At 30.3% G+C, this 18,700-nt stretch overlaps 1 protein-coding gene across 1 annotated transcript; it reads right to left on the bottom strand.

Moving 5' to 3' along the window:
* Positions 1–300: 300 nt before the first annotated feature.
* Positions 301–8,063, bottom strand: LOC111678060 (polycomb protein Scm). Its single transcript, XM_023439296.2, has 5 exons — positions 6,879–8,063; positions 5,902–6,819; positions 4,269–4,967; positions 3,619–4,203; positions 301–690 (listed from the first exon to the last, which is right to left on the bottom strand). The coding sequence occupies exons 1-5, from the start codon at positions 7,389–7,391 to the stop codon at positions 553–555; spliced, it is 2,853 nt and encodes a 950-aa protein (XP_023295064.2). The 5' UTR covers positions 7,392–8,063; the 3' UTR covers positions 301–552.
* Between the last annotated feature and the right edge of the window lie 10,637 nt (positions 8,064–18,700).

The raw sequence follows: 18,700 nt of genomic DNA, 5'->3' as shown, positions 1-18,700 counted from the left end.
GAAAAAAGAAGTTTGAGTTTTGCGATGTTTTTGACTGTCTATGTGTGTGTGTGTATATAATGTGTAAAAAATTTAACGATTTCATATGTTTTGTTTTTATCATTTAGATTAACATATTTGTTTTATATTTGTTTCACTTGTCTAGTTTGTTTATATATTTTTAAATATAATTTTCGTTTATATGCGTTTTTTTTTCTTTAATTTTGTTGTATGGTTGTATATTTAATTTTTTGTTTATATTTTTTTTCTAACTGCATTTAAATTTTATATAATTTTCATGTTTTTTATGTATTGTTTGTGTTTGTATTATTATTTTTTTTTTAGTTTTATTTAAGATCATGGTTTGTTTTGTTGTGTTTTTTATGTAAATTTTGAATGTGTTGGTTGTGTTAAGAATGAAATATTTTGGTGTTTTTGGTTAAGGGTAATTAGTAGTTTGTTTTGTTTTCTTTTTAATATATATATAATAATTGGTTTGATTGGTTGGTTGATGGATTAGGTAGAGAGGTGTTAATTAGGATAATTTGGGAATGGAGATTTATCATGGAATATTTACAGGGACATATTGTTACGACGCCCATTAACTTTATTAACTAAATTGCAAATTTTTAAGGCTGGTCCAAGTTTGAGACCCATATATTTCATCATCATTTCGGAGGTTAACAATAACAAGGCTTTGCCATCAATTTCCTGAAAATAAATAAATATAAATAAATTACAAAATTTAAACTTCACAACTTGTATTAGTTCTACAATTAGTTCTAGAACACATGATTTTAGCCTAAACTCTTTCCAGTTTGGCGTTGAGACCAATGATTTTTGTTCAAAATTGTCACCTTTGGAACTATTTCGTAGGAAGCGTTATGTTGTCGACACTCGTTCTTTGGAACGCTTCTGGAACTAGTTCTTTAATCAATGATTTTTATTTGAATTTGTCAACCTCTCGGAACTAGTTCCAGGGAAGCTTTAGATAACGTATAAACAAATATTTCTTTTTTTAGCGAGTTTTTGTTTGGAAATATTAATATTAGGAGCAATTTTAAGAAATTATTGAGGAATTTTTACTATTGTATCAATGTTATTTATAAAACTTACATACATATACATATCTTACGTAAAATTTAATATAATTCTTTCGCACCTCTAATCTTTTAAAATATTTTTTGTAAGAATATACGTTACAAGCAGCAAACTTCTCTTCTGTCGGTACCATTCAATTAGGGGGAGCTCTTAAATATATTGTAGTTTAGTGGAATGCAAAAATATACATTTGAACGCGCTTTCTATTTCGATAAAAATAAGTTCAATTGTCAATTGATTTCAAGAAGTTGTTTCGCAACTAGTATGCGTTGCATTGAACTACTGCAGTAGCTAGTTCCTTGAGAACTATTTAGAAGTATTTAAGAACCACAACAATATTCTAAAGAACGAGTTCCAGAAGTAATGGCGACACTACTAGTTCCAAGGCTGTTGTTTAAGAATCTGAAATGGTTCTGTTTTCACTCGTTCTAGAACTAGTAGTTTTTAGAACAAGTTCTAAATTTTTTCATAATTATGAAAAATGTTTCTCTTTTAGTAAAAATTAAAAAATAAAATTGTTGTGAAAAAATTATTTTTGGAAAAGAATGCTTTTTCGAGAAGAATAATAATAACAATAAGCATTTGTAAAAAAAACATTTTGGTAAAAAACTTTTGGAAAGAGAAAGCCTTTTGGAAAATAAAGCTTTTTGGAAAAGAAAGCTTTTTGAAGTAGATTTTTCTAAAAAAATGCCTTTTGGAAACGAAAGCTTTTTGTAGAAAAAAGCTTATTTTTAAAAATGTTTTCTGGTAAAAATCTTTTTGAAAAGAAGCTTTTTAAGAAAAAAGCTTTTTGGAGAAGAATACTTTTTAGAAAAGAAAACTTTTTGAAGAGGAAAGATTTTTGAAGAAGACAGCTTTTTGGTAAAAAAAATAGTAAAAAAGAGCTTTTCAAATAATTTTAAAAATGCCTTTTTTGATTTTTTTTAAAACACGATTTTTTTGTAAAACAAACAAATTTTAAAGAAAACAATAAACAATTTTATAAAGAAAAATTACTTTTAAGAAAAAACTATAACTATAACTATAACTTTTAAAAGTTTCTCGCAAAAAATAACGAGCTTTTACGAAAATAGCTTTTGTGAATAAGAGGTTTTAAATAAATACGAGCTTCGTACTTTTTTATACAAAGTGTGATCTTTTTGTGCAAAAAAAGAACTTTTAAGAAAAAAAGCTTTTTAAATAAACATTTTAAAAAAGAAAAAATACCTTTAAGAAAAAACTATCTTTAAAAGTTTCTTGCAAACAAAATTCAAAAATAAATACGAGCTTTTTGCGAAAAATGCCTTTAAAAATTACTAATATCTGAATAAAGAGCTTTTAAATAAATACAAGCTTTTTGTATGAATTTTAAGAAAACCCGACCACGTAACTTTTTAGACAAAGTACGATCTTTTTGTGAAAAGTAAAGAATTTTTAAGAAAAATATTTTTAAATAAATATTTTTAAAAAGTAAAATTACCTTAAAGAGTTTCTTGTAAAAAAAAAAAAAACTAAAATAAATACGAACTTTTATTGAAAAAGCGCTTTAAGGAAAAATTAGTTAGAAAATATTATAAATTTAAAAAAAAATACTTTTAAGAAAAGACGATCTTAACAAGTTTTTTGTGAAAAGGAGCTATCTAAGAGCTTTAATTTTGAAAAACGTGCTTTAAGAAAAAACTATTGGTAAAAAACATTTTTGGAAGAGAAAGCTTTTTGGAGAAGAAATCTTTTAGGGCAGGAAAGATTTTTGGAGATAGCGGCTTTTTGGTAAAAAATAGTAAAAAAGAGCTTTTCAAATATTTTTTGAAAAGTTTCTTTTAAAAACTTTTCTTAAAATAACACGAGCTTTTTGCGAAAAATACCTTAAAAATTAGCCTTTTGTGAATAAGAGCGAGATCGTACTTTTTTAGACAAAGTACGATCTTTTTGTTAAAAAAAGAACTTTTAAATAAAGAACCCTTTTAAATAAAAAACAAAAAAAAACTATCTTAACGAGTTTCTAGTAAAAAATCTAAAAAAGAGCTTCAAGGAAAATTAGTTAATTAGTTAAAAAATATAAATTTTTAAAAAGAAAAATAAATGAAAAAACTATTCTAACGATGATTTTGTAAAAAGGACCTATCTATGATAAATACGAGCTTTTTTGAAAAACGAGCTTAAAAAATAGATTTCGCCTTTTAAGTAAATACAACATATTGTAAAAATATCATTTAATATTGATTTTTAATAAAAACAAGCTTTTTGTAAAAAAATCCTTTTTAGTTTAGTTAATGCAAGCTTTTTGGGGAAAATAGCTTTAAAAAACAAGCATGATATGAAATATTATATTTTACGAAAAAGAAAACAAGCCTTTTGGGAAAAAGTAAAAGGAGCTTTTTAAGGAAAACCATATTTTTCTGAAAAAATCATGTACAAGCTTTTTGTGGAAAAACACAGCTTTAAAAATATTTTTTTGGAAAAAACAAGCTTTTTGTGAAAAACGTTTTTTTTCGTAAAAAAATAAAAATAAAATAAAAAAGGAAATAATTTTGAAAAAAATATTCTACGATAACTTACATGTTTCCTGAAGAGATCACCGTGTACAGCTAACGAACTATCATTACTTTCTATAAATTGTATAACTTCTTCAATAGACCAGTCCCCGGGATGGGATCGCAATGGCGGCAATGCCGCTGACGTCCCCACCACACCACCCACCGCACCATTTGCTGCATTCACTACATGCTGTATGGGTATAGTAACTGTGGAGGGGCCATATGTTGATGATGTGGAAGGTATAACAGCTGTGGCAGCAGCAGCTGTTGATGATGCCGATTGTGAAGCACAAAACGGCGTTGATACTGATGTAGGTAACGAAGCAGTTGATGACAATGTGGAAGGAGATTTATATGTTGTTGAGGCGGCAGCAGCAGTTGCTGCCGTTATATTAGACTGTTCTGGATGCACTTCAGCAACCAGAGGTGCTAAATATTTAAAATTCGAGTTTGAGGTAAGAGTAGAATGTTTTTGTTCATCAGAATGAGAATTTACAACCATAGTTGTGGTTGATGTTGTGCCTGTTACAGTGGAAATATTGTTGCCAATATTACCACTTAAATGATGTATACGTATTTGTCTTAAAGCCTGTACCGGTGAAGCGGTCTGAAAAACAACAATATAAAATAGTAGAATAAAACAAGTTTAAATTTCTGTTTTAAGAATCTTACCTGTATGCCATTTGTATTGTTAATATTTGGTTCAGTTTTAATGTGAACATTTGATAATATATTATTGTTGTTGATGCTATTGCTGGTAGTGCCATTCGATGTTGACATAATTGCTGTACCACTTACTGGGGTACTATTGTTGTTGTTAATACTACTACTACTACTTGTAATAATTGTATGATTTGCTTGATGTTGATGTTGCTGCTGCTGTTGTTGTTGCTGTTTAAGCGTTGACACACCAGTGTGTTGCGACTGCTGATTAATCGCATTGTTTAGATTAGCTTTTGTTGTCGATAGAGAAGATGTTAATGATGATGACGAAGACGACGATGAGAGTGATGATGAAGTTGTGGAGACCGTAGGTGTTGTTGTAGATGTTGCTTGTGTACTATTACTTGTATTGCCAAAATTATCCACACTTGTATTGGCTGTGGTCGTTGATGTCGCCACTTCTTGTTTAATGTTGATTTTCTCAGCACTAGCTGGTGTTTTACTACGTTTTTCTGGTACCGCTGCTGACGAACAATCCCCAGTTTGTGCCAATTGCCTTTTCTTAGTATTTGCACATTTTTCACAGTCCTCTGTATCAGGTGAAAGTGAAATTAGATTTGGACATGCCCTGCATGTTGTACATAATGTTTCAATAAATTGTGCCAAACTTTCATCATCTTTCATGCGTAATGGTGACGGTATTTTAACCTTTTGTAAGGAAAAGAAAAGTTAATTTAGTTTTTTTTTTAGGGAAATTCTTGTTTTTCAAATGAGATTAGTTAACAAAGGTGTAGGGGATTAACTTGACTGTTTTTAATCCATATTTCTTTATATGCAAATTAGTTTTGCCTAATGTTTTAATGTTTTGTTCCTAATTCTTACCTCTTATTAGGAAAAGTTAGTTTAGCTAGTACAATTGTTGTTGTTTTGTAGGAAATTATAAATTTACATGAACAGAACCAATTCATATTTTAAATGAAAAAATAAAAAGTATTTAGGAACCTCTATTAGTTCCTGGATTTAGTGCTAGAGATGATGTATATAGAGTCGACATTGGTTTTGGAAAAAACCTTTACTTGCTGATATTTTTTTTAAAATAGTCGTTCTTGTATCTAATTATATTTGCAAAAACGTATTAAGATTCTTGGATTTAAAAAAAAAATTGTTCTTGAACCAGTTCAAATGTTTGCCGAATATTACATTTTATTTGCCCATAAACAATGAGAATTTATTATATTAATTAAAGATCGTTATTTTAATTTACTCTGAAAAATTTATTTGTTTACACATATTCTAATTTGATTAATCATAAAAAAGATGATTCATATTAATGAGCAATCTTTTAAATGATACACAAACAGAATCTGTATTGATAGAAATTTTATCATAATTTGTGAAGTTAAAACTAAAATATGCAACTACATACAATAAAAAAATCTTAATGGCAAAATGATAATCAATTTCAAGATATTTGTATGGGGACTATTTAGGCCTGTAACTTGATCGAAAAAACATCAAGATTATATATAGGCATACGACCAATATTTTTATGTTACAAAGACAATAAAAAAGTCAACAATAAATTTAAAAACAAAATTATTAATTTTTAGTTATACCTCTCTTTACTACATTTACAACTTACCGTAAAATTTTTCCCAGCCGCTGTAACAATATGCACATCACCGTCCAGAGCAAACAATAGTTTCGATAGTTGTTGTGTATCCGTACTCGCTGCTAATACCTCTTGTAGGCATAATTTCGATAAGGTCTGATGTGTGGGACCCGTAACCATCGATGGAAGCTTTGAGCTATTGATGAACGGACCACCTTTACAATTGGTATGAAAGTGAGCTGTGACGGGTGTGGCTGGGACCATGGCATCGGTTTCTTGGACCAGAGCATAACGTTGACGTGGACTACGATGTTTACTCGAACTGGAATCCATGCGTGATTTATGACCGGGCGGTTGCATTGGATGGCAACTACGGGCACACCAACCAACTGGGAATATATCCCGAGATTTGTAGCTGCACCAATAGTCGAACGCTCCACGCCACCCATCGAATGTCACATGGATTTGGTCGTCTTTAATCGCATCAACTGTTGCACAGCAAATCAATTGAGGATTCTTTTTGTCGACCGCCTCGAGCTTTTGGCCCACCTGAAAGAGATTTTCCGGTGGATCGGCTGGTTCTGGTTGGAAAATCTCTTCCGGTGCTACCATGGCATTGTTTAAAATTTTACAGAGGTAACCGGGCCAGCTGGAGGCATTCATGCGAAAGCCAAGTGGTGGTTGCAACATGCCGCCGTTCTTTTCACAATGACCAATGGCATGAATCTCATTCGAGTCAACTAAACGCCAAAAATCATTTTGACTGTCGCTGCCATCAAGGCGCAGACGTAAACGTGAGCCAAGAACACCCACCACAGTGGCAATACATGTGGAGGTAACGTTACGCGGATCTAAAGCTTCCAATTTCATACCAATCTTAAAATCATTCATGGGAGGATTTAAAGCTTGTTTAAAACAATCAGCCGGAGCAGCTTCGCTACCAGTTTCCTTAAAAATTTTTTATAAAATAGTTTCATTTTTAATATTAAATATATATGAATAAATACCTCTAAATAAGCATCCCAATCGAAAACATGAAAACTTTCATATTGAAATGGTCCTGTGGGTGTACAGGAACCACCACCTCCCATATTCTTCCCTACATTGGCGCCATCCGTACGTGTACCATTATTGAGGGAACGGGTAGAGCCATTCTTCTTCTGATGCTTATTCATACACATCAACGAACAGAATTCCTTATTGGGAGCTCCCTCGCGTATAACATTGTCACACTGAGCACAGGCTCCTTTGCTGTAAGCCTTACGGAATTCCGCTATACAGGTTTCCGAGCAAAATTCTTTTTTACCATTTTGGGTGGGCAACACGTATTGCAACGGTTGTTTACATTCGCCACACCAGGTGCAGGTGGCCCGCTTAGCTGGACGACCCCGAGATCTTTGATTCGCTGACTGGCCGGTGGATGTGGGAGTGGTAGCCACTGCTGAGGAAGAGACACCATTACTACCACTGCTGCTGTTGGTGCCACTACTGCTAGTGGAGTCTCGTCCACCGCCGGACATTATAAATTACTTTAAACGATATTATATTGAATAATTCGTATGCAAAACAAACACGAAATTATACTTCAAATTAATTTTAACACTAAAAGTTCTAGATCTAGAACTTTACAAATCTTGTTTTCGAATGTAAACAAATGTGGTTTTTGTGTTCAAATGCACAAATAAATTATATTTTATTACAATTTTTAATTGTAATTATAATTTCATATAAATTTTCTTTTTTTTATTTTGTTTTATTTATTCACTATTATTATTTTTTCTTTTAGAAAATTTCACAAATTTTTCTGGTCACCGCAAACGTTCTTTTCTTCAATTCGTTTTCGTTGAAATGTCAATTTTTTCTTTACGCGTTATTTTTGTTGGTGTATTTTTGTCATCTCTTTCGCTCTTATGTTTGTGTTAAGAGAAATGCTTCAATAAATTGCTGTTTTTGCATTTTGCTTTTTTTCCAGTCACGTAATTATATTCACGACGTTTTTTCACCGTATTTCTTTTATATAGCGTGATTAATTGTAAATTTTTCTAAAATGACATACACTTTGTTTAATTTTTTGAAATTAAATTATTTTATTATAATATTTTAATTGATTTTTGTAAAATTTCGTGAGCATTTTCAATATGCAGCAACACAATTTTCACGCCATTTTACTTTTTTCTTCACTTATATTTCTAGGGTTGTATTCGGTGTGGTTATAGCAGCGCTTTAGGAGTAACATCTACAGAAAATCAATGTAGCGATTTTAAAGAACATATAAACATCTAACATAAACCAATATTTAATTTATATTTCTTATATTAAAAAATAATAATATAAAAGTATAACATAATTTTCACTGACATTTTAAAATAATAAGCCAAATCAAAATAATTTAACAAAATTTCCTTATAGAGTTTTCTGCTGAAAGAGAAGAGTTAACAAAACGATGATTTTATATAAGAGTTGTATTTTTTAGTAAACTGTTATTATTTGTTCAGCTACGCATCGTGAGATGGCGCCGTAACCCGTCTTTAAATACTGTAATGCGCAGTAAAGTAAATAAAAAATTTTGTAATAAACATTTCTTAATCAGTAACACAGGTCAACGAAATCAAAATTCGGAAAAACTTTAAAAATCGGATGAAGAATCCTAATTTGATATCTTACCTTTAACACCAACAACTTTCTTGGAATTCCACGTGGTTTCCCTAGTTTCTTTAAACTAATCGGGATTGCAAAAGAATCCAATCATTTTCAGAATTGACCTTTAAAGCAGGAAAAAACGAATTTTTATACGAAGTTCACACGAAGTATTGAATTCCTTAATTTGGCTTCTGAATAACAATACTAATTTTGAGTTAACATTATTATTACTAAAAGCCGTGATACACGGTTGTCAGATCTTACAACGTTGTCAGTAAAATGTTCAGAAAATGTTTAATAATCGTCTGAACTTACAAATTTTTCTTTTGCAACGTTGTCAGAAAAAACATTACCGAAAATATTGCAAGACAAAATTTGTAAGTTGACAGTGTTATTAGACATTTTCTGCACAATTTACTGCCAACGTTGTAAGATCTAACAACCGTGTATACATCATAATAGTTCTATTCATGATACCAAATGAACTTCAGTTGAGTTGGCAGTTGTTAAAATTTATTTACAGATCGCAACTAGCAAATACCAGTTAAAAAATTGGTTGCAGAAATATTTTTTAAAGCAATTGTGTGAAATTTAATAAAAAATATAATATTTAATATTATTGACTCAATAAATCTGTGTTATTTTTATTGGGGCCTTGTCATATTTAATGGGTCTGATTATCTTGTTCATGTTTACAAACACTTCACAGATTAAATGGGCATGATTTTCAGAGCTCTTTTAAAAACAAAGTCTTTTTTTAAATAATTTAATATTATTTTTCACAAATTATTTTAATTGTAAATTGTTATTAAATCCGACCTTTAAATATGGTTAATATAATTAAAGTAAATATGGTTAATATAAATAAAAGTAATACACTTTTATCAGATCTTAAAACGTTGACAGAAAATATCGATATTGCAGAACATTTTCTGCCAACTTTTCAACTTTTTGACTTTTTGCATTTAGTTAAAAGTCGATGTTTCGACTTTTTTCATTTAATTAAAAGTCGATTTTTCGACATTTAATATTTTATAAATAGTCGACTTTCCGACTTTTTTCGACTTTTTCTGACTTTTCGACTTTTTCCGACTTTTTTTTCGACTTTTCCGACTTATTGACTTTTTCCGACTATTTTCGACTTTTTCCAAAGCCAGAAGCGTAAATTTATAATGTTGCCATTTAACATTATATTATTATTATTTATTATTATTAATAAAAAAATTTTATTTATATTTTTGCTATTTGTTGCAATTTTTTGAGTTTTTTTCGACTTCTTTCTATTTTCGACTTTTTTTGACTATTTCCGATTTTTTCCGATTTTTTGCGACTTCTTTCGACTTTTTCCGTCTTTTTGACTTTTTTCGACTTTTTACGACTTTTCGACTTTTTTTTTACAAAGTCGACTTTTTTCGTAGACGATAGTCGAGTTATCTACTTTTTTGGAACAAAATAGTTGACTTCGACTTTTTTCGACAAAAAGTCGATTGTTCGAATTCGAAAGTCGATTTATAGAACCCTAATTTAAATTATTCAGTTTACAATTTATTTGAATCAGGCAACTTGAAAGTGGAATATTCTAATATTTCAGCCCATTCAGACCAAACGAAATTAAATAATCTGTTGATTTCGATCGCAATACAGTCAAAATTAATTTCCCATACATTTTGTTAATTTGAAATTTTGCTTAATTTCATTAAAATAACTTGAAACTACAATGAACCACCCTGTCTTAGTATAAAAAGTACCTATTTTTACAACCACTTACAAAGAAAAAAATAACAAATATGTCAAAACTATATAAAATCCAATAAAATTTAATTGAAATTTAAAAACTATAATTAAAATAGTAGTCATAAAAAAGTAAATTTTAAGTTGACAAGCCAATTCCGTCAAAGTATAAAAACAGCGGTTAGAACAGGTAAAATTTCATTTATAATTTCGAGCCCAAATTACTTAACTTTAATTTTAAATTGGCCTGGTATAATTATAGGTTCTGGAGTTGGTGGTGCCATCTATATTTAGGTAGTTCATATAACAAGGTGTCAAATAAAATTGTTTAAAATATATCAACATACTATTGTACAATAAAAGATAGATGGCCCTATATTGCAACAGGGTTGGTAATGCGATTATTGGTAAACTGTATATAGTGTTGTCAAAAATATTTTGACTCATGTGTTCCCCATGACAGAAAATTTTAAATCATGTCTTCAATCATAGGCTGGAAGTTTCCAAAAATCCCCTTTTTAAATTAAAATTCCAAAAAAGCATATTCATCATGTCTCAGCGAGACATATCTCACAATATCCTTCAGATGAAGGTGTTAAATTAAATTAATAAAAAGTGTACAAGCAAAAAGATAAGTGTACATTTAATTTTTAAATTAATCATAGATGGCGCAGTATAACATATTGCTTATTTGCTGCGTTAACACACAAACGTATGTTATTATCAATACTAGAAAAAATTTACAATGCAATTTTGTAGCCGCAGCAAGTTTTGCTGCGTTCATCACGCAAACATGTGCATTCGGGAGATTTTTGCTGCGATACCCCGCCTCTAAGTTATGGAATCAGGCAAGTTTTGCTGCGTTCATGTTAAAATTTTGATTTTTTTTAAATAAAGCATTTAATTTGTTTTATTGTGGAATATTTTTACTTATTGTTGACAAAAAAGAGAGATTTTCTACAAGAGGGCTCATAGGGGAGAAGGGGTAAATATGGGCCTATCCTTATAAATTTTGGTAGATGAAATTTACGTCTACTACAAAGTCATTTATGTAGATTTTAATCGTTTTATAAGTAATTATAAGTTAATTTTGACCTTCAAGTCATTTTCTGAAGGGGAGTCTGTATGGGGGCTAGGGTCAAATGAGGCCCGATCACTATAAAAATTAGTATTGTCAATTATTGTTCTATAAAACTATTTTTTGCTGATTTTCGTTGACATTATAAAACATTTAACTTATGAGCCTAAAGGCCCGATTCGGGGGGTACGGTTGTATGGGGGCTAGGAGAAATAATGGACCGATCTGAACCATTTTCAATAGCGATCGTCCTTTAACCAAAATGTGCCAAATTTCATCAAATTAAATTGAAAATTGCGACCTGTAGCGAGCGCACAAGGTTTACATGGACACACAGACAGACAGACGGACATAGCTAAATCGACTCAGAAAGTGAGGCGATTGGTATACTTTAAGGTGGGTCTAGGACCAATATTTTTGGGTGTTACAAACTTCAGCATAAACGCATAATACCCTCCCCACTATAGTGGTGTAGGGTATAAAAATTGTGTATTTTTTGTTTTTGTGTGTGTTTTTTTAATTTTTGAATAGGAATTAACCGAAAATTTTAAAAAAATAAATAATCAAAAAATTTTTTATTTTCTGATCTTTTTTCTTTTTTAAAGGAATTCAAAGTTTTAAGGACATACAAATATATAAAAATATATTTACTGAACAGTTTTAGTAAATATGGGTATCAAATGAAAGAGAAGACAAACTTTGGAATCAAATATATTTTCTTTAGGACAATTATATCCTTTGAAATCTCTTCCTTTTATATCCTTTGGAATTTCCATTATATATTTTTTTGCTTATATCTCCGTCATAAATGGACGGATTTTGCTTAAATATGAAACTTCCCGAAAGCATGTCTGAAAGAATTGTTGACGATTTGGATCCCGAAGATATAGGGTCTTTAGAGAATTGATTCAGATTTAAATGGAATGACAAACTTATATATACCTGCCCTTCTCACGTAGGTGATCAGAAAATATGCGCATATATGATCACTTTTATCGTGCAGAAGAATCATAAATGAATCGAAATTGATGAAACATTTAAAAAAATGGAAGCTGCGATGTTTGGTATAACATCTAAAATCATTGGAAATGTATATTACGCTTCTTTTTCAAATTCTTGATTAGCTTTTTCTAACAAGGCCCTCTTTATACCATACACCACTTTCGTGGGCAGGATATATTGGGTTGGTGCTGATATCAATAATATTGGGTCTATACCCACCTTAAAGTATACCAATCGGAGAATCATTTTCCGATTCGATTTAGCTATGCCAGTCCGTCCGTGTTAAAATTGTAATCAAACTACAGGTCGAAATTTTGAAGATAATATAATGAAATTTAGCACATGATCTTCTATTATCCCAGGGGTGAAGCCTGTTGAAAATGGTTAAGATCGGTTCATTATTTCACTTAGCCCCATTCAACTGAACTCCCAAATAGAGCTTGTAAACCTTGTAATTAAGCTACAGGTTGCAACTTTACAGATAAGTTAATAATATTTGGCACATGATCTTCTGTTGTCCGAGGGATGAATCCTATTGAAAATGGGTAATATCGGTGCATTATTTCACCTATCCCCCATACAACTGAACCCCCAAATAGAGCTTGTAAACCTTGTAATTAAGCTACTGGTCGCAATTTTGGAGATAATTTAAGAAAATTTGGCACACGATGGTACCGGTACTGGAGACTAAGTTTACTGAAAACTTAGTCGGTCCATTATTTCACCAAGGCCCAATACAACTGCATCCCTAAATAGGGCTTGTAAACCTTGTAATTAAAGTACAGGTTGCAATTTTGGAGATAATTTAATGAAATTTAACACATGATATTCTATGGTACCGGAGACGAAGCGAAAAGGGCTTCTTTAAAATTTGACAATGTCCACAATTCTATTCAACAATAAATGATTTATGTATATCTGAGGCAAGGTACAAATTAACTTGAATATGAAAACTAAATCACATTTTACTTTGTAACAGGTGTATGGTATTATATGGTCAACCTTGCCCGACTATAACTTCTTACATGTTTCTTCATAAGAAAATAATTATAATCAGTATGGCCATAAAATATTTGTTCGACAAAAGTGGTTTCAGATCAGAAGACATTGTTTTATAATAATTATAATAAATCTAATACCAAAAGATATTGTATTACAATTATAACCTCTTTTATGTAATGTTTATATAAAATATTTTGTTATAAATTATCAACAATTACTTTAAAATTATTTAAAAATTCAATTATACAAAACTGACATTCCTTTTCTCTCATAAATGTCAACATTCATTCATATATTTTATCATTTTTTTCCTTAATAAATTATGTATTAAAAAAAGGATACTTCTAATAACAACAAACACAAGTATCCTGTTTAATAACTTATTTCCACTTAACTCTTACTATCTGACAAAACTTTATCTTTATTTACGTCAAATTGCATGCAATCTTCTATAAGTTATGGATTAAAACTCTGTTTGCTGCCTTAAGCACAGCTACTGCGATAATTCAGTTTAGATAGTTTTTGTAACTTTTCTTTTACTTCGTTAAACTAATAAATATTCACTTTTCATTCATAAAAAAATGTTTTGGTAAAATATTTATAAAGTATGTTGATATTAAGTTTCCATTTAGTTTATATGTAGGAACTAAACTGTAAGATGTAAATAATAAAGGATACCACATTATTAAGCAAATCGAATAGAATGTGTTAACAATTTAATGCTTATTTAAAGAATACTAGCATGCATCTAATGTGAAATGAAATGAGGTTATTGTGATCTAAATTTAGATGGTTTCTTAAAGGAAATATCAATTTATAAAAAATTTTGTTTTTAAATAATAATTTTACATACTCTCAAAAAAAAAAATAAATAAATAACCCAGGAAATTTGAGAACTTGTTCTAAAAACTACTAGTTATAGAACGAGTGAAAACAGAACCACTTTAGATTCTTAAACAACAGCCTTGGAACTAGTAGTGTCGCCATTACTTCTGGAACCCGTTCTTTAGAATATTGTTGTGGTTCTTAAATACTTCTAAATAGTTGTTAAGGAACTAGTTCTTTGAAACTTGTTATACATTGCTACTACACTAGTTCAATTCCTCAACAGTTTCTCAAAATTGCTCCTAATCTTAATAATTTGAAACAAAAACGCAAAAAAAAAAGAAATATTTGTTTATACGTTCTCTACAGCTTCCCTAGAACTAGTTCCGAGGTTGACAAATTCAAACAAAAATCAGTGATTAAAGAACTAGTTCCAGAAGCGTTCCAAAGAACGAGTGTCGACTCCATAACGCTTCCTTAGAACCAGTTCCGAAGGTGACAATTTCGAACAAAAATCATTGGTCTTAACGCCAAACTAAAAGCAGTTCAGGCTAAAATCATGTGTTCTAGAACTAGTTGTAGAACTAATACAATGTTTCGTGGGAAATAAGAAATTATAGTAGGATATGGCCGAGCATAAGATATTGAAATCTAGACCCGATACTTACGATTACATGTTTTACAGTCTTATTTTTGGGATATTGAATGATATTAAAGTTATTGTTAATTGTTGTTCCCAATATTTGTAATATCAACATGAAGTTATTAGAAGATGGTTCACTCTGGGTAACCACAACTAAAATTTTCTTAAGGACATTAACTGATGAAGAAATTAAACCAGTCTCCTTTAGTATAATCCATGATCGCAAATTGAAATGGAAGAAGTTTGAATTCGGTTGAAATACTTGATTGATAAGAGGAGTGAAAATCACAGCCGAGAGGATCTTATTTTACCTTTTGTTAGTGGTGGTAAGAAACACAAATATAAAACGGGGTAACACTAACGATAGCAAGGACACAAAACTTCGTCGGAATGAAAAAAATCAAGTTTAGTAAGATGAGGTTATTGAAAGGCTGGCATTAGCAGTCATTGATCGGATAAAGATCGAAGGTCCCAACCACGCGCCAAACCATTACGCGCTTTTCATAACTACTTCGCTCATTATATCCTACATCACTTTAGTGGGGAGGGTATATTGGGTTTGTGCTGATGTTTGTAACATACAAACATATTCGTCCTATACCCACCTTCAAGTATACCAATCGGCTTGGAATCATTTTCTGAGTCGATTAAGTTATGTCCGACCGTCCGTCTGCTGGCTGGCAGTCCATGTATACCTTGTGCGCAAGGTACAGGCCGCAATTTTTAAGACAATTGGATGAAATTTGGTACACACGCTTCTTTTGGCTCATTGGAAATGGTGAAAATTCTACATAGAAAAAGACTTAACTCCCCCTACCAACATTTTTAAGGATAGGTCCATATTTTATCCTACTACCCTTTGAGCCCTCTTGTAAAAAATATCTTTTTTTGCCAAAAAAGTAAAAATATTCCGAAATAAAGTTAAATAATAAAAAAACAAACTAAATACTTTATTTTTTAAATAATACCCATTTTTAACATACATACTGACTGGTGTAGGATATCATATGGTCGGATACGCCCGACTTTTCATTCATACTTGTTTTATATTATTCAAATTGATAAATACGCATTAAATAAATAATATAAAATTTCAAAATCAGCTGACATTTTCGTGCGCCGCTTGTGACGCTCATAAAAGTATAAAAGAGGTCCACTTTAAGCATTCTAAGTGTCAAGGCAATCTACGCTTTTATGCTTGAAACTCTCAGCATACAAATACATTGATTCGACTTTTCTGACAGACACAGGAACTGTATCTAAAAGATTATGTTACTAATGATAAGATGATATTAAATATCATATGTCGTTTCTTTAGTAGTGTTTTTCCAATTTAAAGGCTCGATACCTAACCTTTCCCAGAAGATTAACATTTTTCGAAAACCAAAGACCAATGCTTTTTTAAACTGCTTTAAATATTAAATTAGATTCAGAATTTTTCCATCGTGTTAGGCCGACTTAATAAATTTTATAAACAAAAATGGCAAGTTTCAAATTTTTGGACACGATATCTAGAAAATTTCATTGATTGAAATTTAGATTCGGATCCAAAGCAGCTAACGCATTAAAATTTTATTGTCTGTCTTATCTAATATATCAGTCAAAAAGTAATTAACTATATGGTCAATTGATATTACTTGTAATGTGTAATTGCTCAATAGCCAATTGCAATTACTTGTATTGTAATTGAATTTTACCAATTACAATTACTTGTCATTGTAGTTTAGGCATTATTAATTATAAATTACATTGCAAGTAATTGTAATTGGAAATTAAATTTCAAGAAATTGTAATTGGAATTGGAAAAAACCCTTAATTACAATAACAAGTTATTGTAATTGCACAACTACAATTAAACATGTAATTGTTATTGAAAATATATACATTATTCTCCAATCCTGCTAGTAGTAGAGTTAGTTAATAGCATAGTTCATAAAGTAGTCAACTAATTAATCATTAGAATAAAATAATACAGAATCTAGTCAATAGTAAATGTTAATATGTAGTATATAAATAAGAAGTTTTATACTAGCTATACCCAGTGTGCTTCGCTACCCTCATCGTAATGGAATAAAATAAATATCATTATTGTAAATGTATATATATCAGCAATATCAAAAATTCCCCTTTTAGAGAACTCTTTAAGTTTGATTTTATGATTCTAGTCTCAATATTACAGAAAATTAAAAAAAAAGTTAAAGAACGAAAAAGTACCAGACAGTGCCTTTTTATATATTTTCATTAAATCAGGATGACGCATGTTTAATTTTCAACCAGCAACCAAAAAAATCGCAATAATAATCGAACATAAAAGTACCAAAGTATCCTTTTTCAATTTTCGTTCAATCAGGATACTGCGTGTTGTACCAGATGAAGAATGAAAAAGTACTAAAAAATATCACTTGGTACCGGAGTTTCAAATAACACCTCATTAGCATATTCAGTGTTTCTAAATCTAAAAAATTTATCTAAATTGGATCATTGTGTTTGAATAAAAACAAATTTCCCGTTTTTACCCCTTTTGGTACTTTTCTCATCTATCCATTAACGAAATAAAAATTATATTCCAAAATGTTGCAACATTGTAGTGGGAGACCGTTATTATGTATTTATATGTATAAGATAATAAACCAAAATCAATGTTTTATGAAAAAAGTACCAAAAATAGGTACAATTTTCATCCCTTAAACATCCGAATAACCAAAAAGTACTAAATTTATATTTTTATTTTTTTTTTGTCAAGTTATGAAGGAGTAAAAAATATTGTTTGAATGTTTACTGGTTTAAAAGATACATGGGGTGCAAAAAAGTACCAAAATACAGTTTTTACCCGTTTATTCCCTAAAGGGGCCGAAATTGAAAAAAGTACCAGACAACTGTCCGCTTATTTTTGAAATGAACGACTATAAGCTTTAAACTATTTTTGTATCTTTTCTAGTTTAGAAGATATGAGGTTACCGAATTCACCCGTTTTTACTCTTTTTTACCCTCTAAACATTCGAATTTCCAAAAATCCCGTCTTAGTGGATCTATTTGTTGGGAGATCAACCCCCTGTCCAAATTTCAGCTCTTTAGCTTTAACCTTTTAGGCTGTGCGATGATGAATCAGTCAGTAACGTTAGAATTTTATATATATAGATAATACAATAATGTGGGATGATTGTAATACATACTCATAGTAGTTTTTTGTTAAGTAAGTTTTACTAACTAACATATTACAGCAAAAACTTTTATTACGAAGTAAGTTGTTAAAAATGATAAAATTAACTTACACAACAGTATTTTGAGTAATTATTTAGTTAAACAAGGCGATGATGTAATTAGTTACCACGCTAGCTTATAAATAGGTAGTTTAATAAGTACTTAACACAATTAATTTGTTCTGCTTTAGCTTCACGTCTAATGTTTCACTTTTCACCCAAAAATACTACTCTATAGGCTAAACGTACATAAGTATTTAAATATACAATATTGTGGTCAATAGAAGTAATTAAGGAAGTAAGTAGTCGCAAACGTAAGAACATATCTGGATTACCACGATTAATAGCCTTCTAAGGACCCTAACCGAGAAAGGACTTAGACCTGTCTGCTATGCATACTATGTCATAATACTTTTAAATGTAAATGATCCAAATTACTTGTGTGGAAGAGCAAGAAGATACCAGTGACAGACAAAGTTAAGTACTTAGGTGTAATCTTTGACCGGAAATTAAATTGGAGATACCACATAGAGGATAAGATCAATCGGCGCTAGGCGATATGTGGGAGAACTATAGACATGAAAAGGGGTCTTAGTCGTACTATGATAAATTGGCTTAAAAAAGTGTAGACCAATTCTAGCTTATGCTTCAGTAATATGGTGGACTGCTTTAGACAAAAAGTGCAATATCAAACTATTACAGGGAGTT

Source organism: Lucilia cuprina, chromosome 4, assembly GCF_022045245.1.
Source record: "Lucilia cuprina isolate Lc7/37 chromosome 4, ASM2204524v1, whole genome shotgun sequence".
Taxonomy (NCBI): Eukaryota; Metazoa; Arthropoda; class Insecta; order Diptera; family Calliphoridae; genus Lucilia; species Lucilia cuprina.
This window is presented reverse-complemented; position numbering and strand designations above follow the sequence as displayed.

Coding starts and splice junctions, on each gene's coding strand:
- LOC111678060 (XM_023439296.2), bottom strand. CDS start 7,391: ATGTCCGGCGGTGGACGAGACTCCACTAGCAGTAGTGGCACCAACAGC. Junction 4,968..5,901: donor CGGCTGGGAAAAATTTTACG/GTAAGTTGTAAA, acceptor TCCTTACAAAAG/GTTAAAATACCGTCACCATT. Junction 691..3,618: donor GTGATCTCTTCAGGAAACAT/GTAAGTTATCGT, acceptor ATTTATTTTCAG/GAAATTGATGGCAAAGCCTT.